Raw genomic sequence first — 20,212 nt, forward strand, 5'->3', positions numbered from 1 at the left:
TGATATTTTACATGGATTATTGTTTACCAAGTATCTAAAACCAGTGACCAAGTTTCCTAGCAAGATAGCTAGTATTACATAATGTTACTTTGCTAGTGAAATAAGCTGCTTCTTTTATAATATCGCTTTGCCTAATCTTACCTATCTTGCTAACACATTTCTTTACTTTTATTCTTTCTTAATGCCAGCTTGTAACCAACCTTTTTTATTAATAATATACAAATGTTTATCTAACATTAAAAACATTGCTAGTACACCTGTGACATCTACTAATGGCACGGACATGCTAATATCAGTTCTAATGTTAGCCAGGATACTGTTATACCTGGCTGCTAGTTAGATACCTACTGTAATAATGTTAGGTATATTGATATTGAACAAACATTCCTGCTAAATGTTTGCTAACCTAAAAGCAAAGCTAATTCTAGGATTTAATGACATCTTTTAATGAAACCATGTATGTATTGATATTTACAGTATATTCTTGGCTATTGGTTTAAATCAATAAAATATTCATACCTAGCATGCTATTGTAACTAGTTAAAATGACACAATACAAGCTGTATTACTTTGCCTGCTAGCAAACTCTAAATATAGGTCAGATAGGTAATATTCTGTAAAAGGTCATGTTAAAAGCACAATATTAGCGGTGCTCTTGTTTTGCATATTTGGTTAGCTTTGCTAGTGTTAAACATTCCACAGGCTGGATTACAAACACCCATTAGCAGCTGTGAGCTAGCATTCTTCTGCAGTTTGTAATTATTGTGGCTGCGGCGTCTTGCATGTGTTTCCTCTGAGGAGACGTTTCACAGCTTCTGGATTTCATACTAGCTGCTGAATAATCTATGTGTGATTGTGTATGTATGTGAGAAAGGGAGAGAGAAAGGGAGAACTTGTTCTTTGTGATTGCAACCACCTCATAAATTCCCAGTTGACTCACACCACAGGATTTTTGCCATATTATTCCACGCGGTAGCCGACATTAACGGAGGTTCACCGCGAGCCAGGATGAACCGAAGGCTAACGAGGAATGACAGAAGCATGGCGGAAAGATGACACTGCATCACACACACAAAATTGGTTGGAGGAGACTTTTATCTGAGGTGTCGCATCGATTTTTAGCCAGTGGTTTGCATCTCAGGAAACACTTTCCAGTCATTGATGTAACTGTCCAGCTCTTTTTAACCATGACACGGCGTCCTCATTGCGCTGCTGTTTCATCGACATTTCTTATTATTACACATCGTTTTTTAAGTGGGAAAACAAAAAAAAATCATTCTGGAAACCACAAAGGGCCTGAATAATACATACCTAATATGTTATAGAGCATAGCTGTGACTGTGGGTTTATTCCTCAAAATTAGGGCTGAGGAGAAAACAGACAAACATGACTGGACCAGTATTCTCAAATCTGATTGGTCTGTATTGCAGCTCCAAATAGCAGATGTGTTTGTTCTAATGTGTTATCCTCTCTCTAGTAGTTAGTTAGGTCAGAGAGTCTGGTAGCCAACACTTTTAGGGTGTTTTTACACTCATTTGATCTTATTTTTACTAAGAATAAAAGAGAATTTTTAAAGCTAAATTTGAAAAATCATCAGATGCTAATATGTAAAATATTAGCTAGCTAGTATGAGGTAACTATTGAGCCTTACTTGCTCCCTAAAACAAATTAACTTTATCAGTAATGCAGATAAAAGGCAGACCGTTGAATGAAATCCGGGTGTGAGGAAGCATTTTTCCTTCACTGGAGTTTCAGAAAGAGAAAATGAAGAAAATTGACCTGCTTTGTGCAACTGAACGTAGGTCTAAAAATATAGACGGCATTTTTTTTATATATATTCATTCACGCTTATGGCTCATTTTTCACTGGCGAGCTTGACCTGATAAAAAAGCAGTTGTTGTCACTCTGCAATTGTCCTTGAAAGTGAAAAAATGACAAATTTTCTGAGGATTCATATAAAACACTTAAAAATACATTAATAAATGAGGATATAAATATACATATTGATAGAAAACACCAAGTGTGAAAAAAGGTTTATTATTTTTTTTTAGATATTTCAGATTCTGTTCATATTTTCACGGTGGTTTATACCATCGGTTAAAAAAAGGACCGATCAGTTATTAAGAACGGATTGATGTTTGTTATGAAGATTCTTTAGAACTGATTCTGTTCCATCGTTTTTGGTGAATCCTTGCTCGAAATTTTCCATTGTCAGTAATTATGCACCGTATAAACTTGATAATAAATTAAGTGTTGTGTTTAAGTTGTAGGGTTAAATGTTCAATCTTCCAATCACAATGTCCTCTCCATCAGTCCTGCACTTGAGTTAAAACCGAGCTGAGAAAAAAACACGTCTCGTTCGCCCTTGGTGCTAACAGCCTTTAAAAAGGTGCATTAGAAAGGCTTTTTATACCAAAGAGACCTTTCTACATTTGATCTTGAGAGCTTCCTCCTTCAGGCACCACAAGCTCATTAGGCCTTTTTAAAGAGCCCGATTAATCAGTGTGATTATTATCTTCTCTTCTTCTCCTGTTCATCTCACCCACTTCTTTCAGATATAGAGAGATTGAGAGAGAGAGAGAGAGAGAGAGAGAGAGAGAGAGAGAGAGAGAGAGAGAGAGAATAGTTTGATATAACAAAGGTTTAATAAAAAGAGCTCATTGAAAAAAGTTCATTGTTATCTCTTACACAAACCTGTAAAATTACAATTCATTTGCTGTTGATTGCTTAAGTCTGATTGGACAAAAGGTCTTGATTTAATCTCACTAACCTCAGCTCTGACACTAGCTATGGTAGCTTTATCTGAGTTAAATACTAGTTATCCTCTAATATGATATCAGATGAAACTGTAATTTTACATTCTCCATTAACTACAAGAAGATGTGTGAGATTTCTCAGCAAGCGTTTTTACATTTACGGCATTTAGCAGACACCCTTATCCAAAGTGACTTACAACTGAGGGTTAAGGGCCTTGCTCAGGGGCCCAGCAGTGGCAGCTTGGTGGACCTGGGGTTCAAACCGTGACCTTCCGATCAGTAGCCCAACACCTTAACCACTGAGCTAACATTTCCCCCTCCCTATTACTCTTAAAGTGACAAAAATGTGGCTGGTGATAATTATAGTCAGAGTCAAGAGTCAAGAAGCTTTTATCGTCATTTTGACCATATATAGCTGATGCAGTCTGTTGTGAAAAACAATGCTCTTCCAGGACCACAGAACTATTACAAGGGACAGGAATTCTATAAGCGGGTTTAATGGCAGAAATGGCAACTGCCGTCATACAAAGGTAAGCAAAAAAAGCCGAAACACAGAAAAAAAAAGGCTGTTTTGTGTCTTAAAGCAGACTCTTTGTTTCAGAGATTTTGTGTACAGGTTTGTTTTGAGCCACCTGGCAACAAATTCTCACATTTACTTTTAATTAGCAGAGGTTTAACCAAGCCAAGCCACCATACTGTAGGATTTCAGCTCCAAGACCTGGGCATTGTGTCCTGTACTGGTTTACTTCACCCCAGCAGAGACTGCTGTCTCTTCACTGCCCACTCGAACCTCTCAACAGCTTGTTAATTATCCCAAAAGTGTTTTAAATGGACTCCAGACTTGTAGATTTTTGGAGATGTGTGACTCTAACAGGCTAATTCACTCATCCAGAAATGATTTCCATATTTTTTTTTTCAAAATGAGAAAAGAAATCTGTGCTAATGATAATTTCCTTCCTAGGACAATGTGAACTTGATTCTGACTGAAGAAGAGATGTACAGCTTGATGGAGACATTCAAGCAGTGCAAGATCATCCCAGGTACATCTACACACACACACACACACACACACACACACACACACACACACACACACACACACACACACACACACACACACACATCTAGTCATGACCTCTATGTCCTCATGCTATGCAGCACTGTAGGACAGCTTATGCATGCACCCCAGATGGTTGTAGCTTATAAAAAAACATCAGTTCATTCATCACAGTGTGTGCTAATTAGCTCTGTGTCTCACTGTGTGCCAGGATTGGTGATGGCTGAGGGTCTGTTCTTTGCTCCTCTGTTTTAGAATCCTGCCTCGTCTCAGACGAGCTCCTTCAGTACAGGCATTTTGTGTCGAAGCAGCTGTTTGAGAAGGATCTGACAGACGATCAGGAGGAGGAGGTGCTGGCCCAGTTCGCTGCTCTTGACCCAGAGAAGAAGGGACAGATAGAGTGGTCAGATTTCCTGTATCATGAGTCGCTGTCAGTGCTGCAGAAATTTCGGACAGAGGTACCGGAGCATGTTTGTTAAGTTCTGTATTTTATGACAGTATACTATTCTTTGTGACAAACTAACACATAAACCACACCTCCCGTGTTACCACTGAAAAGCACAAAGCCATGCCTCCCTCACTGTGACTGACTAAAATAGAAGCCACACCTCCCTCACTGTGACTAACACAGATGTTACACCTCCTTTATTGTGACTGACAAAAAAACAGAAGCCATGCCACCCTCACTGCGACTAAAACAGAAGCCACACCTCCTTTACTGTGACTAACACAGAAGCCACACCTCCCTTACTGTAACTAACACCCAAGCCACACCTCCTTTACTGTGACTAACACAGAAGCCACACCTCCCTCACTGTGAATAACACAGAAGCCACACCTCCCTCACTGTGACTAACCCAAAAACCACACCTCCTTTACTGTGACTAAAACAGAAGCCACACCTCCTTTACTGTGACTAAAACAGAAGCCACACCTCCTTTACTGTGACTAAAACAGAAGCCACACCTCCTTTACTGTGACTAAAACAGAAGCCACACCTCCCTCACTGTGACTAAAACAGTAGCCACACCTCCCTCACTGTGACTAAAACAGTAGCCACACCTCCCTCACTGTGACTAAAACAGAAGCCACGCCTCCTTCCCCGTGACTAACACAGAAGCCACACCTCCCTCACTGTGACTAAAACAGAAGTCACGCCTCCTTCCCTGTGAGTAACACAGAAGCCACACCTCCTTTACTGTGACTAAAACAGAAGCCACACCTCCTTTACTGTGACTAAAACAGAAGCCACACCTCCCTCACTGTGACTAAAGCAGAAGCTCCGCCTCCTTTACTGTGAGTAAAAGATAGGACACACCCCCTCAATGTGGCTAACACAGAAGTCACACCCCCTTCACTGTGACTAACACAGTGCCACATCTACCTTCCTAATCCCATAATACACCCAGAAGCGATAAAGGTTTGCATTTTATATGCGAAAAAGCAGCTTGATTTTAAGTCTATTTTAAATATAAATTAAATGTTTTAAACTAGTAAACCCCTATCTCTAGATTTAAAGAAGCTGAAACAGTTTTGATGTAAGGTAATAACACAAAATAACACAAATTATCCCTAATCACACATTTATTTTTCTTGCTACAGCTGTTAATTACCCATCTGCTGTCGTCAGTGTCAGACTGTGCCTTCCAAAACCCGGCCTTCAAGACATTATATGAAACTGTATTTAGATTTAAGATGGAATACATTACAGTGTGGAGATTATACAGTAAAATAAATACAAGACACAATACAAGAAGTGTAATAATAAGAACAGGTAATGACCTGCGCTGTGGACGTTCGTTCTATAAGGGTAAATGTAACTATAAATGGATAAAAAGTTTGACTTGTATGATTTTTAATACATAAAATGTGTAAAATTGGGTAAATCCTGTGGTAGAAGAGAAATAAAATGCTTTGGGATGTGCTGTTGTATTAAAATAATTGGCTTCGGGTGAGAACGGCATGCAGCTCAAAATTGTATTAATTTAATTTGTTGAAAATAAAATATTTAGGCTTGTTTGAGGCTCGGGTGGTGGGGGTGGGTGGTGGATTTAATGGTTAGCACGTTTGCCTCACACATCCAGGGTTGGGGTTCGATTCCCGCCTCCGCCTTGTGTGTGTGGAGTTTGCATGTTCTCCTCGTGCCTCGGGGGTTTCCTCCGGGTACTCCGGTTTTGTCACGAGGTGACACGGTGAGACAAAGGCGAGTGAGGATCCAAATGCAGTTTAAAGGTTTTTACTAAACAAAACACAAACAAACAGGCAGGCAACGCGGAACAAACAGGAAACGGGAACACGGACATGCACACACCAACAACGACCAACAACATTGAGGTGAACAGACAGAGTATATATGGTGAACGAGAACCAATCACAAAACAGAGACAGACAAGGACTAAGACAAAACACCTGGGGAAGAGAATGAATGTAATTAGTGTCCATGGTAACAGATAGGTGGGCGGGGTCAACAATTAACATCAGGGAAAGACGGCAGACAGAAACAAGGGGAAAACACAGACAGACACATTACAGGTTTCCTCCTCGGTCCAAAGACATGCATGGTAGGTTGATTGGCATCTCTGGAAAATTGTCCGTAGTGTGTGAGAGTGTGTGTGAGTGAATGAGAGTGTGTGTGTGCCCTGTGATGGGTTGGCACTCCGTCCAGGGTGTATCCTGCCTCGATGCCCGATGACGCGCGAGATAGGCACAGGCTCCCCGTGACCTGAGAAGTTCGGATAAGCGGTAGAAAATGAATGAATGAATGAATGAATGAATGTTCGAGGCTCATTGCATATTGCATATTAATAACAATTCCACCAAATTGCTAGACAATTTCAAACGTTGTGAATGAATAAGATTCAAAAGTCTCTTTCCGTCTATAATTATTTTTCATTTCTAGAGCAGATTCTAGATGTTTATTTTGTAACGATTAACGGTTTTGCCCTCAGAACTCCCTGGTGCGTCTGCTCACGGCTAAAGAGCGTGACCGAGCGCGTGCAGTCTTCCAGAGTCTTGACCAGGATAAAGATGGTGTCATAACGGCTATAGAGACCCGGCGAGCCCAAGCCTCATGGTTCCGTAAGCACAGCAAAGAGCCTCAGTCCTGCAACGTCAGGTGGGTCAGGACGTCTAGCTCGGAGTAATCACAGTGTTCTTTATGCATCTGTCTGTAATAAGCACTTAAACAATCAGGACTATGGTTAAAGAAATTAATTATAAGCCCTTCTCTGTCCTTCAGAATCCTTCAGGAAGCAGAAAATCTGCACGAGTGTGGCCAGTTATTAATAAATCTATAATCGACAGCCAAGTGTTTTTAGTGATTTTATGATAACACTGTCACAAAGCAGCTTTACAGAAATTGGGATGTAGATCGAGAAGCTTAACGAAAAACCCTAAAGTGACAATAGCAAAGAAAACCATTCTCTTCTGGGTGAAATTATGAATCAATCTATCTTAAGCTCTCAGGGATAAATTAGATGCTAATTAGCATTCGGTTATCTTATGAGTAACAGCAGATTTTGTTTCTTATAACTCAGGAACTGCTGACAGCCGCTGAAGGGATTTAAAGGAACCAGAAAGAATTAGAAGTAGAAAAATGAAGAAAAAAAAGAGCAGAGAAACAGGGGAAGAGATAAAGCCTGACATTAATGAAACATTCCTCGACAAACCTTCCTTGTTAAGCGGCTTGTAAAAGCTAATAACTTTGAAAGAATGACGATTTCCAGTGTGATGAAAAATTCTGCTTATCCCGCTTGCGGACATTTTAAAAAGTATCATTTAGTTATTTTAGATTCGGGAGGGAAGATGTATGTTTTAGGTCTGACGTGCCGCAAATCTTCATCTACACCCAAGTCTTAATCTGCGTCCCAAATGACATACTAAATGTTACACACTTACACTATGTACTCTAGCGTCTAAAGCACTATTCGGACGGGACTAGTTTTACGTGGGGACGTGGGGGGGTAAAGTAATTATTACCAGAGCTTCTCGGTGATTTTAGTCCCGACCGAATGTGCCATCTCGGTAATCATTACGGACAATGTCAGTAAAGATTACGGCGACTTTTACCTTCTGTAAAAAGGTCCGGAAAAATTACCTCAGGTAATACTGATCGCGTCCGAAAAGACCCACTGTAAATCTGTACGGTAAAATTCCGTCATTTCCTTTTTAAAAGTAAGGAAAAAGTGGCGCGTTTTGCAAGCATGGAGGCGCTTGAAACAGGAAGCAACGTCATACGCACATGACGACAAGGAGGTTACTGTGGTGCGTAAAGCGAGTTACCCCTCCCACTTCTGCTAGTTTTACTGAGATGTCTTGTCCCGTGCGAATTGGCCAATTAATATTACAGACGTCCTGAGGTAAAATTGCATTACTCCACGTCCCCACGTAAAACTAGTCCCGTCCGAATAGTGCTTAAGGTATGAGTTTTTTTAAAAGATGTATCGTCTCAAATGGAACACTAACATTTGTAACACTGACATTTGTAAGACCTATCGAAAGCCAGAGTGTCACCATTAAAATGTTTTTCTCATCCAATATAAATGCCTGGAAGCCCCGCCCCTTTCCTCTACCTCAGAATAGCTGGGGGCTTTTAATGCATGAAGTCCAATGCTCCTCATTTTGATTTTTCAGGTTGAAAATAAAGCATCCTTTGTGTACTCAGGGAACATCTTGTTCTTCTTCTTTTTCTTGGAATTTGAGACACTACTCACATTATTTACTGTATATTGCACAATTGGGACACACCTTTAACCTCCTGGCAGAGGTAAACATAAGATTTCGGTCTCATCAACATACAATACATTCCTCCAAGTTGTTTTCTTCTTGTCCTGGAAATTAGAAATATGTTGATTTGGTACTATAACTCCCCTCCTCTCCCCTCCCCTCCCCTCCCCTCAGTGTACAGTAAATATGGGTGCATCGTGCCTTCCAATAGACTAGCAACCTATCCAGAATGTATTCCTACAATAATTATAGTGCATACTAATATAGTGCCAATAATAGTGCGACATCTTTTGACTGATTTTCTTAAATAATGAAAAGAATGGAAGGTAAGTTCTCTCAATATTTCCATGAAAACGTTGTATCATTGTGTTCGCAGTATTTGTCCACGCTCAAGAAGGGTGCTATTAATTTTGTACCTGGATTTACAGTGTTTGCATGCTATTACATGGCTGTAATAGCATTTGTGTCTTTGTTTTCTATGTTGTCTCACCGCTGTCCATCCATCTTTCCATCATCCTTATTGTCACTGAATGTGTTCCTTCCTTCAGACTCAGGGGATTGTGTTCTCCTATAATGAATATGGGGTAAGTCACAGTTTAAAAGAAAACCTTAATTTACTAAAAAAACAAACAAACTACATCTACATTTTACATGGTTAAGAGAAAAAAATTCCCAAGTACACTAATGTCTAATATATAATCGTGTCCAATTTTTTTTTTTTTTTTTTTTTTTTTACCTTTTTTTAAGTTATAGCTATTAACCTATTATAGAATAAACACATGGCTAAATGTCTTTCCTTTACACTACACTAAATAACAGAAATGATTTTTCTTGTCTCTGATGGTCTTCTCTATAACAACACAGCTCAACTACATAGTGAAATTTTCTTCATTTCTTTCTTCTTTTTTAAAAATTAAGATTTAAGATCAGACTGAACTGAAAAATGTTACTTAATAAATAAATAACCCTAAAGGAATAATACGAAATGAATAGAAATAAGAAGAAATAAGGAATAATATGAATGACATAGAATACAGATGTGCTGTACAGAATGTGGAGGTGAAAGTTGTCGGGAATTCGGAAAAAAAAGTGGGGATAAGAAATATATTATTATATTATTATATTATTATTATTAAAAAACATACCACAAAATGGATTACCACAAAATGTGTTGATATATCCTGACTTACTTAGCAGGCAAGAATATATATATATATATATATATATATATATATATATATATATATATATATATATATATATATATATATATATATATCAGGGGTCGGCAACCTTAAACACTCAAAGAGCCATTTGGACCCGTTTCCCACAGAAAAAAAAAAACACAGCGAGCCACAAGAACCATTTGACATCTAAAATGAAGATAACGCTGCATATATCGTTTTTTACCTTTATGGAAAATATAGAAAAAACTGTAGTGTGTTGCATTTATGAAATCAATGAACCGCTACCGAGTAAACGCAATTTTATTTCTGCAGGCAAACAAAAATATTTTGAACAGTATGAACTAACCTTAACAAAAAAGACGCTGAGTTGAAGGTTACTTTCAAATAAAATGTGCAATGTCTAATCGAGTCCTCTTCGTATTCATGACATCAACATTTTAACTTGCTTTATGGCGCATATTTTGAGCGACAAAAAAAATTTAAACACTGTTTATTTTAATGTTACAAGAGCATCACGATCTTAGAATTTAGATTTACATTTTTTAAAAAGTTAACTAACTAAAATAAAATACATTTAAATGAAATATTTATTTTCCAAATCTATAGGGAGCCGCAGCAGAGGGATGAAACAGCCACACTTGCGGCTCCGGAGCCGCGGCTTGCCGACCCCTGATATATATATACACAACTGTACAATGGTGTCTTTTCAGGTTGGGCCAAGTCCACATTAATCCACATTTAGGAGTTTCCTTATCTTAAATAAAAGCAAAAGACTCCTCAAAAGAAAATGTCAGCCAGACCAATGAAAAAACCAAGCTCAAAGTCAGAGAAACACAAACCAGAACAGAATCTACACAGTAATCACAAATACAACAAACCTCATAATACCACTTCTACTGCCCTCCTGCTTGCTTCTCTTCTTCTTCTTCTTCTTCTTCTTCTTCTTCTTCTTCTTCTTCTTCTTCTTCTTCTTTAAATAGGGGCGCCAGAGGCAGTATCAGGCCAGGCTAGAGCCTTAAAAAATACATGGACAAAAACATGGGTTATAACACAAGAAACTTCAACAAAAGCATGCCAAAAAAGTCTTTAAAACACAAGGACATGTACAGGGCTGAAATTGGAAATGGGTGAAGGTGACATGTGGAGGTGCAGGGGCTGATGGGTAATGTAGTTCAAACCTAAATTCAGTAAGAAAACCAAGCATTTGGCTTTAGCCCTATTATGACTGATTTGCCTGAGTGACCTCTGAGTGACGGTCTGTAAACCCAATATTTGCATCACACATGCTTCTATTATCTCATTAATCTAACATAACACTTTACAGCCATAAAGCTGCACTCTGTAATTTATTTACTTCTAACTAAAAGGTTTGTGATTTTACGGGATGCGTGAATATAAAGTGGATTTATATCTGTAGCTAACGACATCCGTTGTAATCGGGCTTCATTTGGATTTTATTTGCTTTCTCCTTCTAAAAGCCACGGATGATAAAATCATAAGACGATAAAGTTATACGACTCACGCCATGTAATGATCAGAGTAAAACGTTCCCAAAGAGTTGGTTAAAAAACAAGTATATAATTTGATCTGTAATGTTTCTGAAGGGAGAAAAACACCAACATGGCTGATTTGAACGAAAGAATGACGCTGGAATTGCTTCAGGTCAACATCTAAATTTATCTGACCCTAATCATCATCACCATCATCATCATCATCATAATCATCATCATCATCATCATCATTATCATCATCATAAGAATTAGTCCTGATGATGTTATTAGCTAACACATCCAAGTCCTGCTGTTATCTGTGCTCATTGTGAGGATTGTTTTCCTCTGGAAAGTGCTCCTGCTTTGGGCTCCACATGTCGTGACCATCATTGCCTTTTAATCTGAGCTCGTTAAAATCAGCTTGAGGAGAAAGAGGAAAACTTGGAGCCCTGAGTGACTGCTTGTGTTGTGCAAGTCCCAAAAACTGACAAGACTCAAGTTTAGTCTTCGCTTTCTGTAATATATTTACACACGGATGACAAATTAAAGGAAAAAACATTGTTATACTGTAGATGGCATGCATTTATTTATTACTGTATTTATTTAAGGAGAAAAAACATAAGAAAAAAAATCGTTTTCTTGACATTATATTGTTAAATTGTTTCTTGCTCTTCCTCATTGCGTATTTTTTTCCTCTTCATTTTGCTTCCTGTTCGCTAAATGATCCTTTGTTCTGAACGTTCGGATGACATAGCGCACAAACATTATTAGTTTTTCTTTCTATTCTTAGAGTTTTTGGTTAAAAGGAGGCACAAAATATAATATGTCATAATTCATCCTCTTACCCACAGCATCAGCCACGTAGGCCCGATATCAGAGAGCAGTCCTGCCAGCTCAAGCAGTGACAGGAGCAGAGACAAGGCCATGGAAAAGTACGACAACAGGTGCGTGTTCGTCTGTTTGCGTGTCTTTGCTATAGGCTATAAGAAGCACATATAAAGTCATAGTACATTATGGAAAAAAATTGGTAGCCTAGTGGTTAAGGTGTTGGGCTACCAATCGGAAGGTTGTGAGTTCGATTCTTACGTCCACCAAGCTGTCACTGCTGGGCCCCTGAGCAAGGCCCTTAACCCTCAATCGCTCAGTTGTATAAAAATGTAAGTCGCTCTGGATAAGGGAGTCTGCTAAATGCTGTAAATGTAAATATTATGCCATGAGAACCAGAGTCCACTGTGTAGGAATTATAGGTCCAGCTGACGATTCTTTATATTCTTTGAATATCTTTCAAGGCCGGTGACATGGGACGCATTCTTGCGTGAGAGCGCCATCTACATCCTGGCTGCTCGACCCAACAGCAGCGCCATGCACATCCGCCTGCCCCTGTAATCCCACCGAACCCAGAGTGGGATCTGCGGTAGGGTACAACAGCGTGGAAAAAGTTCTGCCACTGACCAAAAGGACACGACACTCAGAGGCTGGCTAAGCCATCGACGCACCACCTTTCAACCAGACCACTATTACTTCTATTGCAGCACACTGAAAAAAAAAAAGATTTTACTCTAAGATTTTTTTCTGAGATGTTTCTCCGACACACGTTGTAACCCGAGCCATTGTGGCTGGTTGGGTGAGAAGATTGACAGCTATTTCTGTATGTAAACTATAAGGAGCACTGCCATTTACTGTGTATAAAATAGCAACAATGCACCACAGTATTAAACCATCAGCCTTTAAATATCCAGTCACTTGTGATCCAAATACATATGGGATTACCAACAGTGTTTAAAGTTTTAAAGCCATTGATTATCGGTGTAATGCGTAGCACAAGCACTAACAGGAAAGAAAGCTATCTGCATATATTATATAATATATAAAATATATCAATGTTAATATTAATATGTATTATATGTGTGTATTTATTCCTGAATCCTCACAGTTTTAAAAATGTCCGGGTTTTAGATGCACCATTTTTTTTTTTTTTAAACATGCTAATAATAGGGGTTGAATTTGTCACTATTTGAAATCCCAATCTGCAAAAAAATCAAAGACTAATTCACGGCATGTAATTAAAAATTAAATATAGCTAATCTTTTAATCACTGGCTTAAATTCTCCAGAAGATTCCCACAGGTTTGAATCTTTTAATGAATTTTTTTTATTCCCCAGTTGATCCCTGATGATAAATATGATGAATTTGACCTAAAAACTTTGAAACCCTTTCCAGAATCTTCTTTGAAGCAAAGCAAGCTCACTACAACAATCTATCAGCTCTTATAAATAGCACAAAGTGGCTTCTACGTTGTTGTTCTTTTTGAGGGTCCAGCTCAGTGTACTTGCTTCATGGTGATCACTTGTTGAGTCGGTTGAAGCAGTAGGTTCAAGTGAAAGTGTAACGCTCCAAAATTTGCAGCAGTTACTGGAAATAAAAGCATGGCATTAACTCCACAACCATCAGCTGTCTATGTTTTATTATTATTATTATTATTCATATATTCACTCATCTTCTACCGCTTATCCGAACTTCTCGGGTCACGGGGAGCCTGTGCCTATCTCAGGCGTCATCGGGCATCGAGGCAGGATACACCCTGGACGGAATGCCAACCCATCACAGGACACACACACACTCTCATTCACTCACACACTACGGACAATTTTCCAGAAATGCCAATCAACCTTGGTCACCTAAAGCCGCACCAATACCGCGCATGCGCAAAATATCATGATATCGGGCCGGGTTTAGGTGACGTCTGGAGCTGAGCGGCTGCGAGCTGCAGTGGTGTTGTAGCTTTGGTGGAGAGAGAAGGTGTGTATCGCTCTTCTCTCTGTTCACCGGTACTTTGTCATGTTTAACAGTGCTTGGTGTACGTGTATATTGTGTTTGCTCAAATTTAACCCACAAATTAGCAAAAATGAGCACGAAACAGACGTCGTTAGAAAGTTAGAAACTCTGCCGGTGTTCTGGATTAAAGTCATGGCGGAATACCCTGAGATTGTCACCACAGCACTTACATCCCTATCGCCATTTCTGACATGCTATCTGTGTGAAGCGGGGATTTCTGCAGTGACGGCAACCGAAACAAAACAACGGAATAAACTGGACATAAGCGACACACTTCGGGTGTCATTGTCTCCTATTACCCCAGATGGAACCGTCTCGTTGTAAAGAAACAAGCTCAGGGTTCTCATTGATTTAGCGTTGTAGTGAGTTAAAAAGGCATGTTTAAATACAATTAAAATAAAATTATTAATTTTAATTTAATTGTATAGTCACCACCCCCACCCCCAGCGGGCCGCGGTAAAATGATCAAACATTGACCGGTCCGCGGCGAAAAAAAGTTTGGGGACCACTGTCATATGGTATGTAGGGATTTGACCTAATTGGTTACAGGTACAACCTTATGTTGCAAGTTCAACAAGGACCCGTAAAAAATACAAAACTAGAGTCAAACCAGTCAGGAAGGATAAAGAAAGCATAACCGTTCCCTTTTTCTGGGTTGTCCCTCCGTTGCACCTCCAAGGCACCTCTTGTACTTTATTTTGAAAGTTTTTATTTTGAAGCCCAAGAGTTTAAGGACAGTAACTTTGGTTTAGTAATTAAGACTTTATTACAATAACTTTAGCCTAAGGCTGCAGTTTTTTTTGTGTGTGTGTTTTCCATTATAGTGTTGTTGTAGCTAACATCACACCAATGATTAGAAAAATGAGGTGACATTTAAAAAGTCACAAATTTGTAACCTTTTTATTGTTTCATTTTATTTCTCTAATTTATTTCTTTTTTCTCCTCAACGGTGTTATTAAAGAATTAAATCATGCGATCCTATCGGTTCTCAAAACCTTTTTCATATAGAAACATATTTAATTATCGATCAGTTAACGATTAACCGCTAATGGGTTGGTCCTGGGCAGAAGGTTCTTCAGGAGAAGATTCAAGAACCTTGAATTAAATCACTTTAAGATGTCTTCATTACACTGGGGCCATGAACCTTTCAGCACCGACCATGAAATGTCTGTCATGAAGTGATACAGTACAATCAGCCATTTGTTATATCTCCATAAGACTATAACTCTTAATACACACATACTCTTTACTAGATGATAACAACACTGTGATGCTTTCTGTTCTCCTAAAATATTTAAATATAAAGAGCATCCTGTAAAATCAGACACTGTAAAACAATTCCAAACGGTGTGTGAAACGCGAGGCAGCCGCTCTCAGGGCAGCCGCCTCTCGCTCAAAGAAGACACGTCCTGGATCTGACATTCTCCGTTAAATACCAGATCACTTTTTAGAATGCAGATTGATTTATTCAGCATGGATTATGATATTATGATATTATGAGATTACTTACAAGCGGCCGTTTAAATATTATAAAGCGATTTATATGTAAATAAAATTTTTTTCATTTCACTAAATTTCAGACTCCTTGAAGGTTATTATTTATCACACTGAGAGAGAGAAATGATCGAAGTAAAATTTTGGTTTTACCAAATTCTATAAATTCTATATTTCACATGTGAAATAGTTCACCATGGGTCATTATAAATCCTGGATATAGGAATACTGTTTTTTTTCCCACATTTCACACTCATACTTTACAATAAATGAAGTAACAATCTTGAGTCTTCATAATCTGTACATTCCTTAACATTTCTTTATACTTTTTGCGGCATGAACAAACGTAATTGGATAATAAAAGCACGATCCCAAATGGCGCTTCATTTAGTATCACTCTTAACCTTCTCCCTTACCCTAATTTAGCGATTGAGAATGGTTTGTGTTTTACTAAGCAATTTTTTATTTTTTATTTTTTATTATTATAAAAACCTTATTTTTATGCACTTGCTTTGTTACTAAATACAGTTACTATTGTTTAACATTTTAACAAAATCTTTAAATGAACAACTGAACACAGAACCACAGAAAACAAATTAAATAAATGAAGGCCGATGTCTTAACATTACGACAACTTAACATTATTCATCTCTGTGATTATTTGTCCTGTTTTTAAGAAGACTCTCTCTCAGGAGACCGATGTTGCTTAATCTTTCTTCCATTACCTTAACCAATTGTGGGTAGACTGAAGCCTTGACCTTCCACAGTTCAGTGGGTTTTCATCTCTTTGGATGAGGCGCTCCTAAAGCCTCAGCAGAGCGAAGCTGATGAAGATCCGGCTGTCCACGATGGGAGTTGGCTCTTTTCCTTCGCACACGAACGACACCTTGCTTGTTTGTTGATATCAAGCTTCTGCTTATTTTTCTGTCACACAACATATTTCAGTAGGCAGTGGTGGCATAAATGGTTAAGGCTCTGGGTTGTTGATTGGAGGATCAGGGTTCAAGCTGCCACTGTTGCATATAATATATAATAATATTCATTCATTCATTTTCTACCGCTTATCCAAACTACCTCGGGTCACTGGGAGCCTGTGCCTACCTCAGGCGTCATCGGGCATCGAGGCAGGATACACCCTGGATGGAGTGCCAACACATCGCAGGGCACACACACTCTCATAAACTCACACACTACCATGCATGTCTTTGGACCGGGGGAGGAAACCGGAGTACCCGGAGGAAACCCCCAAGGCACGGGGAGAACATGAAAACTCGATACACACAAGGCAGAGGCGGGAATCGAACCCCCAACCCTGGAGGTGTGAGGCGAACGTGCTAACACTGTACTACTGTATATGTGTGACAAAAATAAAGGCTTCTGTTCTAGGTGTCTATTTCCCTTTTGAAAAGCACTTCCATAATGTTCAGTGTTAGCTGCCTGACGCTACCAAGCAGTTTTTGTTCGGCAGGGCCCCCAAGTGTCACGCATCGAGAGTGACAGTCACTCAGTTGGGTCTTTTGTCACGCTCTCCCGCCACACATTGTATTTCTCACACAGAAAACTTACTGTTTATCATATATTTAATAAGCCGCAGCACTCATAACGTATCAGTCCGCACCGCTGTCTCTATGGAACCGGGCAGGAATCAAGCGAGTCTAACCTGGAGCTCTTAGTCGAGCCTGACACTTTTCAGCCAATCAGAAAAAGAAGCTACACAATAGCCAATCAGAAAATAGCACTATTGTATCTGGGTAAGATTTAATGCAACAGCCAATGAAAAAAAGCAGATCCTGGAATTGTTCAGCATCATCCTCGTTCACCCACAGAGAAAACCACTGGAGCTGCGAGCATCACTTTGAGCATAGAGTAAGTCATGATCACCTGTTTTAATGTTACAACAAATTCACAACTTGTTTGAAACAATATTTTATATGTCACTCTTGCCTGTCTTCAAAACTTGAAAGCCCTGGTGCTGTTTCTATGTCTTATACACTCACAGCAGGTAGTACGACTGCATTGTGGGTAATGTAGCCTTAACCCTAATCTGTTAACTGAAATAACAAAAAAAAAAAAGATTTTGATTAGAGATATTGATTATTGTTAAATATTGATAAGAAGTTGTTCAGGATGTTTAATGGAGTCAGACTTAACACGGTTTTTAATGTGGATGCAGTTTTAGTAGCTTCGCTTCTCCACAGAGGCGTGCTGCGGATCAGAGAGAGACCCTTGCCACCGTGAAAGGTCATGACATCTGGGGTTTCTGATCCGAGCTTAGTCCACCAATTAGTCTCTGAAGAACAGGATCAGTGACTGCGGGTGTGGATTCTGGCAGCACTAACAGCCATGAAAAGGGCATGTGTCTCGTTTATTTTTAAAAAGCTTCCTCCTTAAAGCCATTGTTGTTGCCATTTATTTTTAGCCCTTGTTAAGCAGGAGAGAGAAAAAGAAAGAAAGAAAGAAAGAAAGAAAGAAAGAAAGAAAGAAAGAAAGAAAGAAAGAAAGACAGAAAGAAAGACGTTCTCATCTTGAGGTGTGATTTGAGTTTCCCACACAAACAGAATGAAACTACATCAGCTACAAACAATCACCCACACATATTGGAAGGGAAGCGAGTGATTATAGGTGCTCTGAGTTTATCACAGTAAAGTATCGAGTTCTGATTTTGAATACACACTCATCACACACACACACCACACACACACACACACACACACACACACACACACACACACACACACACACACACACACACACACACACACACACCACACACACACACACACACACACACACAAAACCAGCTAGTGGAGTCTGCTTCTGTAGCTCCAGGGAGATCCTGGCTCTTTCTTTGTCTCTGTTTTTTTATAGGACACTGCCATGAAAAACGAATGTTCTCTTCTCTGAAAGCTTTTACAGAACGAACTCCAGACTTTTGTTTGCATCGCTAAATAAATTTCCTCACAACACTTCACAACTTCTGTATTTAAATAGTGACAGATTAGTAAAATAACTTGAATTCAGGGCTGTCAAGTGTCATGCATTGAGAGTGACAGTCACGCATTTGGGTCTTTTGTCACGCTCTCCCGCCACACATCGTATTTCTCATGCAGAAAAATTTACTGTTTATCATATATTTAATATGCCACAGCGCCCAAAACGTATCAGTCCGCATCGCTGTCTCTATGGAACCGGGCAGGAATCAAGCGCGTCTACCCTGGAGCTCTTATTCGAGCCTGACACTTATCAGCCAATCAAAAAAGAGGCTACACGATAACCAATCAGAAAATAGCACTATCTGGTTAAGATTTAGAGCAACAACCAATGGGGGGTTGGAGATGTCATGCTTGCCTGTCTTCAAAACTTGAGAGCCCTGTGAATTTAATATGCTAATCACATCAGATTACTGCAGGCTGCATGCTAGCTTCATAGATCTAGCTAGCTAAATTGTGCTTCATGTCCACACTGCGTTTATTTATAAAACTCTAAAATCCGAGCACATCAGAGAGACAGATCAGGTTGGCTGTTTTGGGGACAAGGACAGAGAGGCTAGATTGAGATGGTTTGGACATGTACAGAGAAGGGAGATGGTTATATTGGTAGAAGAATGTTGGAGATGGAGCTGCAGGTAAGAGGTCAAGAGGAAGGACAAAGAGGAGATTTATGGATGTGTTAAAATAGGACATGAAGGTTATTGGTGCGAGAGTAAAGTATGCTAGCAGGAAAAGTTGAAAGAAGAACAGTCTAAATGCGAGTTTATCTGAAGAGACTTTCCATTCGTAGCTGGAAACAGAAAAATAAATCAGATTGTACAGTTCATGCAAAACTCCATGAGCCAGGACATGTTTGGTGTTTAGTTTAAAGGATGCTAATAACCACCAAGCTAGCATGATGTAAACTGCCTGTGAAGCTAATCACACATTCACCTCACATGAATGCACACATCTTGCATTTTTTTAAACAACATAGAACACATTTGTACTGAATAGCAAACAAAAAGAATATTAGTCATGCAATCATTACTAACACTGAATTTATCTGTATTAAAACAATTAAACAAATACAATGAATACAAGTATATTATATTTTTGGTAAATCACCACTGAACTTACTGAATAAATGTAATAATAATAATAATAATAATAATAATAATAATAATAATAATAATAATAATAATAATAATTTAAAATTTCATTATTATTATTGTTATTATTATTATTAGTATTATAACTATCATTATTATTAGAAGAATATTATTATTACAAGAAGAATGCTAAACTATACATCCACATTTATAGACAATAATAAGAGAATCCATTCTTTGAAGGATGACATCAGCAACACGGTTATATAACTACAGAGCGTGATGAACGTTTTAACCACACACACACACACACACACACACACACACACACACACACACACACACACACACACACACACACACACACACACACACACACACACACACACACACACACACACACACAAACACTCAGAATCAGAATCAGATTCAGCTTTATTGCCAGGCATGTTTTCACATGCGAGGAATTGGTTTTAGTGACATAATCTCTACAGTGTAACAGAATGATATATGTAGTATAGATGAAATTGTATGTACAAATTTACAGGTGTGAAATGTGCAGTTTAAATAAGCATATGAAATACATA

The 20,212-nt window shown here is 38.8% G+C and overlaps 1 protein-coding gene across 3 annotated transcripts in view; it reads left to right on the forward strand.

Annotated features, from left to right (window-relative positions):
• The window catches only part of phf24 (PHD finger protein 24), a 32,324-nt gene extending 18,665 nt beyond the window's left edge, over nt 1-13,659 (forward strand). For 2 of the 3 annotated variants that reach the window (XM_027132578.2, XM_027132579.2), the window contains exons 4-9: nt 3,718-3,796; nt 4,069-4,271; nt 6,762-6,928; nt 9,087-9,122; nt 12,067-12,159; nt 12,505-13,659. In XM_027132578.2, coding sequence (XP_026988379.1) covers nt 3,718-3,796; nt 4,069-4,271; nt 6,762-6,928; nt 9,087-9,122; nt 12,067-12,159; nt 12,505-12,601 — 675 coding nt within the window. In that variant the 3' untranslated portion in view covers nt 12,602-13,659. The remainder of the gene's footprint in view (nt 1-3,717; nt 3,797-4,068; nt 4,272-6,761; nt 6,929-9,086; nt 9,123-12,066; nt 12,160-12,504) is intronic. The other variant, XM_027132580.2, reaches the window with a different exon arrangement.
• Nucleotides 13,660-20,212: the final 6,553 nt, after the last annotated feature.

Source organism: Tachysurus fulvidraco, chromosome 20 (assembly GCF_022655615.1).
Source record: "Tachysurus fulvidraco isolate hzauxx_2018 chromosome 20, HZAU_PFXX_2.0, whole genome shotgun sequence".
Classification (NCBI taxonomy): domain Eukaryota; kingdom Metazoa; phylum Chordata; class Actinopteri; order Siluriformes; family Bagridae; genus Tachysurus; species Tachysurus fulvidraco.